The sequence below is a fragment of the Bufo gargarizans genome, chromosome 5, assembly GCF_014858855.1.
Source record: "Bufo gargarizans isolate SCDJY-AF-19 chromosome 5, ASM1485885v1, whole genome shotgun sequence".
NCBI lineage: Eukaryota > Metazoa > Chordata > Amphibia > Anura > Bufonidae > Bufo > Bufo gargarizans.
Window position 1 is genome coordinate 316,573,513 of NC_058084.1, and position 9,522 is coordinate 316,583,034.

Genomic DNA, 9,522 nt, shown 5'->3' on the forward strand with positions numbered 1-9,522 from the left:
GTGCCGAAGATTTCAGGGTCCCCATTGACTTCAATGGGGTTCGGGGCGAAGTTCGGGTCGAGTTTGGATCCCGAACATTTTCGGAAAGTTCGGCCGAACTTCTCGAACCTGAACATCCAGGTGTTCGCTCAACTCTAGTCATTAATATTGCTGCTCAACCCCTTAAAGGTATTCATACATTTTAAGTAAAAATAAATAAATTGTGACCTGATTTGAAAAGAACAATAGTGTGAATAATGTCTGACAATGACCCAGGTTTCTTATAATAGCAGGAAATGACCTTAATACGCTATTGCATAATTAAACGAGGAAGTTAATTAGGGAAGGAATAAGACACAAGTTTCCAGTGCTCCAAAAATGAATGCATTTATTAACTGTTATGTTACAATTATTCTATGACTCATTGGAAAATGTAAATGCCATTGGGCTGATCAACAGCAAGACGTAAAGCCAGTAATCCTTCAATAATGCATATGTATAAGGATTAGTGATGAGCGGCAGGGGCAATTTGAGAATTTGCGATTATTTTCTTGATCGTGAAAATTAGCAATGTAATATGTGCGTATTGCGCATGCAATACAGGCGTGGGTCACTGTTGCTACATTTTTCAAGCTACTAGAAGTTTCCTGAGACTGGAGAAAATGGTTGGCACAGCAGAACATTACAATAGCTTTATATGCAGATAGAGTGCTCCAATATATTCGCAATTGCGCAAATAGGCAATTAATGATGCTAATGATGCTCATATTTTGTCTCAATACGTACAACTTCACATTTTAGCAGGTTTGACTACATATTACTGATTGGTGCACTAAGTATTGATGTGAACTTGTGACATCACAGCACTATGTCTGTAGCATGTATGTATGGACAGCAGAACCTATCAGCTACACTATATCAGGATATAACCTACACTGACTATCTCCCCCTAACTAGCTGTATTTTATATATATATAAGCTATCTAACTATCTAATGTAATGACACAGCATTGACACTGTTGTCTCTCTCAGAACTGGAGAAAAAAAAAATCTGAAAATGGCTGCTGAGGAGGCTGACAACTTTCCTATTGGTTACTAGGGATGTTGCTAAGCTCAGACAAAGACATTGCAGCCTTCTCATTGGCCCACAAGCAAGAAGGGAGGTTACTGATGAAAATAAAATCTCGAATATTCGTGAATACAAATATATAGCACTATATTTTAAATCTTCGCGAATTCTCATGGTGGCGACATTCACGATTAAAATTTGCGATTCGAATATTCGCGCCCAACACTAATAAGGATGTATCTATTATAATTTATGAATTGGTAACTCCACATTTTAATAGGAACAATGCCTTCTTGCTTTATATGACATTCGGTGAGAATATTTTAACTACAGGATTTTTGACACGCTTATAATCCACACACATACAGAAACTGCGAGACAAATTTGTATAGTTATGTGTATCAATCCTACTTCTGCACAGCACTATTAATGGTTTCACATTATGAAGGCAAGAAAGTCTACAAATTAACTTTTGACAAGGCTTACCTGTTAAATGAAAACCATTTCAGGCCACTCATGAAGATGACTGAGAGAATGCCAAGAGGGTTCAAAGCTACTCTTAATGGGTTTGTTCAAGATTTTTTTTTTTACTGATGACCTATCCTCTGGAGATGAGGACAACCTCTAATCCTTGTGTATGTTTGTGGTCCTCATGGCAAATCAAATGGCAGGTGATGACTCCAGAGTATTCCTATACAGACTGCCACATGGCACACCTACTACCTGAATGGTGTCATTTCAGAGATCGCTAGACTGCTCTTTCTAGGCTGTAGCCTAAGCCTATGCGGGCCACAGCATCATGACAACCCTGTTCATTTGTAATTTTGTCATGCACAGTCTCCAGCTGTATCGTAGTAGGATTCTTAAATAAGACATGTACTTGACCATGTGTTGGCGGCTATAGAGGTGCAGAAGGACTGAACCATTTTTCTTAAAGTGGCAGTGTGATCACATAGTTCTCTGCTCATCTAATGCCTGGGAATGTCTGATTGTCTTTCCCACTTTCACCTGGATAGAGCCCAAGGTGCCTGTTAGTGAAGGTGTGATTATTCTTTTTTATACATATTTAGATTTTATCTAGACTGTTCCGTAACCTGTCCTGACTATATCTAATTGAACTCTGTCTACTCTGACTTCAAATCTGAAACACCATGCTTGTGCCTCAAGATTCTTAAACTTGCATATAGAGACGAGCAAATTTCCTATAACTCGTTTTGGGTCTGATTTGGTCAAATTGGTTGGTATATTCGATTTGATCTGAATAAATTTGGTCCCAGTCAAGTGCTCTAGATGCCCTGAAAAGTTGTGTATGAAACTCTGAGTTCTCCTAAGATTGTGTACAAATCCTTTCGAGCTCATTTATACCAAATCAGCATTAGTAATGTCAAAATTACAGCGATATACAGTATATGTCTATAGGTAAATGCATAGTAGCCAGTGGTAACATCCATCCTGTGTAAAAACAGATTCTTCTTTTTAAATAAAAAAATTGGGCCACAAATTATCTAGTTTAGTATCAGATGTCTTCTTTTCCTTCTAATTTGTAAAATGGTGGCCAGATCACAAAATTTGAAACTTTTGACAAATTTCTAACAAATTGGATTAGTGAAGAATGGATTTGTTCATCTCTACTTGCATTTGTATACTATCTGTATACTATCTGGTGGTAGGTACGGGTTACTCAAGTGACATGACTTGGGGATTACCAACATACGTAGTCCATACCACCATGATGGGCATTTTGATTTGAAAAAGCAAAATCCATCAATCTCTGGCATCTGTCTTAGACCAAAGCCGTATCTGACAACCACATGGTGGGGTTTACTTCTTCTCCTGTGCTTTGTGATAATTGAATATCTATTTTTTTACATTTTCAATACAAAAAAAATAGTAGTATTGTAACATCAGGTAAACTTTTTTATTATTATTTTTTTCTAACTAGGTTATTTCTTTTTATTTACATAGGAACTACTGATGAGTAATCTTTCCTTGAAGGTGGCAGATATATTTTTAGATTTATACATTTTAATTGAGGAAGATTATTATGGATTACGAAATATTGTACTATTAATATCTTGCTGGGATAATAAAAGACATAGATTGTTGTGTAAATGTGGGACTTGACATCATTATGTGATTGGTTAATTACAGGTTATACAAAGCTATACTGCACGTACTGTCATTACAGACTATTTAAGGCAGCCTAAGACAGAATCAGTATCCTCTAAGCAAATCCAAGGAAGACGACTGACTCTGGTTTGTTTCTCTTTTTCTCCCTCTATTTAGTAGTATGACTTATTTTTCTTACTTGGTCTTCTTTTACTTTTGATATGCAATATCTGCTTTTACAGTATACTACCAAACACATGCTTCATTCAGTAGGTTACTATAGGTCAATTACATGACAAAGCAGTTCCTGTTTAGCATATGTGTGACTGATTTACATCAGAATATTTTTTTTGCAAAGTGAGAAATACCGAATCCTGCTACAATTTTCAACACTGCATAGCAGATAGATATGTTATTAATATAGATATCAGTGGGCAGGCACATCTAAACACATAGCGTATGTTTTTGATCCCTTTAAATATCTTAACATGTAATATGCACAATGTTTTGTTTGTCTCTTCTCTTCATTACTAAACTATTGCTGTGTAAATGTTATTCTTGCACAGGAGTTGCCAAGACAGTATGAACTAAGTTTATATCTGCGTCATGGCTTATGTTTATAATGAAAGCCACAGAGCTATGGCTGATCTGTTGTAAGACAGACCTCAATGCACTGATTGAGCCCCACTTAAAGTTGTTCTCAAGTAATGGCCTATCCTTAGAATAGAAATAAATAGAAAATCCACAGTACTCCTCAGTTCTGATGAAAAAGCTGGTTACTTTATTGGAAACAGCAGCATAGGGATAGCAACGTTTCAACCATCTCTGGTCTTTCTCAAGCTTGAGAAAGACCAGAGATGGTTGAAACGTTGCTATCCCTATGCTGCTGTTACCTATAAAGTAACCAGCTTTTTCATCAGAACTGAGGAGTACTGTGGATTTTCTATTTATTTGTATACCTATGGGACCCCCAGCCAGGATCCCCATCCGCGAGCACCGATTTATCTATTTTCCTACTGGCAACTGTCCCTAGATTGGGACTTGGAGAACGGCTTAACCAATTTTTTTCTATGCCTTAGAATAGGTCACCACTAGCTGATTGGTGAGAGCCGTACACCTTGCCAACGAGCTGGTCTGTGTAGCTTGGGCGACAAAAGTAAAAAAGTACACAGCCCCATTGACATTCAAGTTGCATTTCCTTGCTACTACAGTGCTGCTCCTGTTGAGCAGTATCAAAAGATTTACTCATTGACATCTTATTATGTGAACCCTATTAAAGTGACCCTCCACAAAGTGGGAATTTCAGATTTGGCTCAAAGGGTCACTTACCTGTCTGCATACAGAAGCAATTATAAAAAGTTCAAGTGTCAATTCTAGAACATTATTATTTTCTGTTGCTTGTCACTTGTTTTATTTGAGGTACTGATATTTCATCTTTGAACTTATGGTATTTTATTCTTCATACTAGGTGAATAAGAAGATATTGAGTTTTGAAGATGACAGAGGACTATAACTGATATTGAAAAAAAAACATAAAAAAAAATGGCACTTAACAACACAGGGACAACTGACCTTAATGCTGAAGATATTGATGGTCACTCACAATTTGCTTATATACATTTTACAATTGCAGCTGCCATTGCTTTACTTCTGTGTCTGATAGGCTTGGTGGGAAACTCTATCGTGCTGTGGTACCTGTGCTTCAAGATTCAGAAGAACAAATTTACTACTTACAGCATCAATTTGGCGGTGGCTTACTTCATCTTCTTACTATCTACTGTGAGTGTACTGAGTCTTAGTATCCACACATTAACCAGTACACATCCTGATTTTCCAGGGAAGGATTCCTTGTACATACTTATAGAAATTATTTATGACAGCACATTCTATTCAGGAATATTCATCCTCACAGCCATCAGCTTGGAAAGATGTATCTCCGTCACGTTCCCTGTTTGGCATGAGTGCCATCGCCCTAAGACTTTGTCTATAATCATGTGTGTTATTCTTTGGTTAGTTGGCTGCTTGGTCAGCCTCTCTGAAAACTTTACGTGCACACCAGAAGCTTTCGTGACTCCTACTTCAGGATGCACAGCAATTCAGCTGGTAACATTTGCTTTAGCTATCATCGTCTGCCTACCGATCATGGTGACTTCGTGTTTAATTCTTATCATCCGTATAAAGAAGAAATTCAACCAACAGGTCTCTACAGAACTTTATGCTTTCATCATCTTAGCAGTTATTGCTTTTATCGTATCTGTTGTTCCAGTTAACTTTTTATGGCTTCTATTGTACTTCAATTTATTGTCGAAAGACATCCAAACACTTGCTCTGTTCTTTGCCAGTATCTACGGCACAGTGCTTAATTGTACTATTATCCCCTACTTTTATATTATTGCTGAAATTAAATGGAAAGCAAAATTCTATAAACCTGAAAGAGAAGGGAACAGAGATATAACCAAATGTAAAACAGATAGTATATAAAGTAAATGAGATAATGTAAAGGGGTGACCAGTTAGATAATTTTTTTTATTAAAGTTGTATTTATCACAAAAATGGCATCCCTTGGTGTTCTTTTGATTCACTTTCTGAACATCCTCCTTAGGTTAGGGCTACATGGCACCAGTGGGAGTCAGATACAAGTGGTGGAACAAAAAAGTGTTTGCAATTTGGCTGCAATGTGATGTTGTGCAACTATTTTATGGCTGTGAGGTTTCTCTGATTTAGGATTTGCAACATCTAGTAGACAGAGGAAAAATTGCACACGTGTGCAAGAGAGTTACAGTTGAACATGTCATTCATTGAAGTCCATGCATGTAATTTGTGAACTGCAACCAAAAATTCCCAGGTTTGGAATTTTTGACTCCGTGGCTTTTTGACATTATTATTATATGTATTGGATAATTAGATTGGCACTCGCTTAATTTAATTATCCAATACATTTTATCTGGTAAACGGGGGTTTATATCAGATTGTGCACCTAACCAGACTTCCTTATATTCAGTAGAGCCATCCTTATCTGATTAACATTATTATTATATGGTATGCACAAAATATGGAACCACTGTACCATCCATATACAACAGGAGGCTGAGGACAGTGAAAAGCTGTAATGGTGCATGTGACCACTGAGGCACTTCTGGTCCGTTGGGAGCCTCCCGAGAGATGAGAGCTTTGCCAATGGAACAAAGTGGCATTTAGTAAGTTCAAACAAGGTGTCTGTGGATCACTACAGCTGGATAATTAGGATAAGGTGCTCTTAGGCCCCTTTCACACGGGCGAGTTTTACGTGCGGGTGCGATGCGTGCGGTGAACGTATTGCACCCGCACTGAATCCTGACCCATTCATTTCTATGGGGCTGTGCACATGAGCGTTGATTTTCACGCATCACTTGTGCGTTGAGTGAAAATCGCAGCATGCTCTATATTGTGTGATTTTCACGCGACGCAGACCCCATAGAAGTGAATGGGGTGCGTGAAAATCGCATAGCATCCGCAAGCAAGTGCGGATGCTATGCGATTTTCACGCATGGTTGCTAGGTGACAGTCTATTCACTGTATTATTTTCCCTTATAACATGGTTATAAGGGAAAATAATAGCATTCTGAATACAGAATGCAGAGTATAATAGGGCTGGAAGGGTTAAAAAAAAATAAAAAAAAATGTTAGCTCACCTTCTCCTCTTGATCGCGTAGTTCCCGGTCTCTTTACTTCTTGAATGAGCTGTGGGCTAAAGGACCTGTGGTGACATCAGATCACATGCTCCATCACCACGGTGATGGAGCATGTGATTGGAGCATGTGATCTGACATCACCACAGGTCATTTAGCCCACAGCTCATTCAAGAAGTAAAGAGACCGGGAACTACGCGATCAAGAGAAGGTGAGTTAACTTTTTTTTATTTTATTTTTTAACCCTTCCAGCCCTATTATACTCTGCATTCTGTATTCAGAATGCTATTATTTTCCCTTATAACCATGTTATAAGGGAAAATAATACAATCTTCAGAACATCAATCCCAAGCCCGAACTTCTGTGAAAAAGTTCGGGTTTGGGTACCAAACATGCGCGATTTTTCTCACGTGAGTGCAAAACGCATGACAATGTTTTGCACTCGCGCAGAAAAATTGCGCATTTTCCCGCAATGCACCCGCATCTTATCCGGGCAAAAAATATGACGCCCGTGTGAAAGAGGCCTTAGTCTTTGTGACCCACCCAGTCACAAAAGAGAAATAAATAACAAAACAATAAGACCAGGCACTCAGATATGCAATCAAATGAGAACTATTTAATGGAGATTTTACTCCCTAAAATGGCAATGATAAATAGATAAAGTCAATATAATTACATAACAGCAGCATAAAAATCACATATAAATGAAACACATTAATAGCAGCAATAGGTATAGCATAAGATACTCATCAATAATAACTATATACTCAGGGTCAGAGGTACGGTAGTCGTGGCACAGTGTATAATTACTTAGAGGTGTCTTTAAATATCACTGTTGAACTGAGTGTACCTTATTGTAGTTATTTAAAACATAACATTTATTTCATATAATTTTTAAGATATTGTGACACTAAATTAAAACAATGCTGTTGATGCACTGCTTTGTTGGAAGGGTGTCAGGTATGACTGGCAGCTCTAGTCCCATGTATGTCAAGCAGTAGTTTGTCAGAGGGGTTGCTTAGACAATGTGTTACTGTGGGCTGCTCGGCCTAGGTTCTTTCCCTATATAAGCTAATTCATGAGAGCTGGGAGAACCCTAACAGGCGGTATTCCGGCCACCCGCCCTTAAAAGGGCGACCCCCAGCCGCTGGAACCTTGGGTCTATTGCTGTCAAGCCCTGACAAATAGTCCTTCCTAAAGTGCAGATGACCGATGCGTTTCACCACAAAGAATTATGGTTCTTCAGGGACAAAAGGTATATCGTCGGGGCGTCTGGTGCAGTGCACATCCGTTTCCTCTACGCAAAGGAATTCCCAAGGGCCAATACTTTAGACTTTTGAGCAATTGCTCCACAATGAAAAAGTTTAAAAAACAGGCATTAGATCTGAGAGTGAGGTTCAGGGAGAGAGGCTACCCCGATGGAATTTTACGCACGGCCTATGAAATCGCGTGCAATGAAAAACAGGACAACTCCTCATCCCCAAAAAACAGAGAACAGCAAATGCCATAGGCCAGAATAATATTCGAATTATTGGTACCTTCGACAGCGGACATCAAGCAATAAAACAAGTCCTATCCAGACACTGGGATATTCTAAAAGCGGACCCAGACTTAGATAAGGTTCTAGGATCATACCCCCAGATTACATTCAGAAAGGGGCGCAATTTGAGGGACAGATTGGTTAATAGCCATTTTCAACCACCTGAGAGACCTGGAAACTGGCTCTGTAGAAAACCCATGGGGACCTTCACTGAGTCCACTGAGGAAGGGGCCATTCTAATATCCCTGAAATGCGTATGGTTTATACCCTGCACCGGCATGCTGGGACGGTAGTTTTCCTGGATTCTGAAGTTGAAACGGCTGTGTTAAAGACTGGCGATTACTGGAGAAAGCTCTGATTATACGAAGCTCCAACAAGCTACGTGAGCTCATATTCAGCTGATATCTGGCTCATTGTGAACTTTCCAAGCCCCCACAAGGACAAGAGGACACTGGCTGGATTGAGGTAACATCGACACAGTTGCGTCAATAGGTGGGACGCCACCTCAGTACAATACCGCACTGTGCCTCTTTGTCCTCTTTGTCTTTTTCAAGGACTTGTGACACTCACTTATGCGCTGCTGAAAGTCAGCAGCAGCAATATACGGAACTGCGATTATTCAAGAGTGCGATTATTTAAGAGTGCGATTATTCAAGAGTGTTATCCAGGCATGCGATTATTCAAGAGGGCTATCCATTAAAAATAAATGTATTGCGGTTTACCATATTTTGCATCTTGATTATCAATTGACTGTAGTCTTAAACGTTGTACCTAATGCTGCTATCAACCAGACATATGAATTGCGGTCATCCACATTTTTGCACCTTGATGAGTATCTTATGCTATACCTATTGCTGCTATTAATGTGTTTCATTTATATGTAATTTTTATGCTGCTGTTATGTAATTATATTGACTTTATCTATTTATCATTGCCATTTAAAAAAAAACAAAAACAATTTCCGCTCACTTGTGGAAAAAGTGTGAAAAAAGTAGCTAACTAACTGGCGGTGATAAGGGACCCTTAGGCCCCATTCACACGTCTGCAATTCTGTTCCGCATTTTGCGGAACGGAATTGCAGACCCATTCTTTTCTATGGGGACAGACTTTGTTCCGCTCGGATCCGGAATTGTGGATCTGCACTTCCGGGTCCGCAC

At 38.9% G+C, this 9,522-nt stretch overlaps 1 protein-coding gene across 2 annotated transcripts in view; it reads left to right on the top strand.

Moving 5' to 3' along the window:
• Positions 1-5,710, top strand: part of LOC122938968 (proto-oncogene Mas-like) — a 70,612-nt gene extending 64,902 nt beyond the window's left edge. The window contains exons 2-3 of one of the 2 annotated variants that reach the window (XM_044294861.1): positions 3,200-3,304; positions 4,626-5,710. In XM_044294861.1, coding sequence (XP_044150796.1) covers positions 4,700-5,638 — 939 coding nt within the window. In that variant the 5' untranslated portion in view covers positions 3,200-3,304; positions 4,626-4,699 and the 3' untranslated portion in view covers positions 5,639-5,710. The remainder of the gene's footprint in view (positions 1-3,199; positions 3,305-4,625) is intronic. The other variant, XM_044294863.1, reaches the window with a different exon arrangement.
• Positions 5,711-9,522: the final 3,812 nt, after the last annotated feature.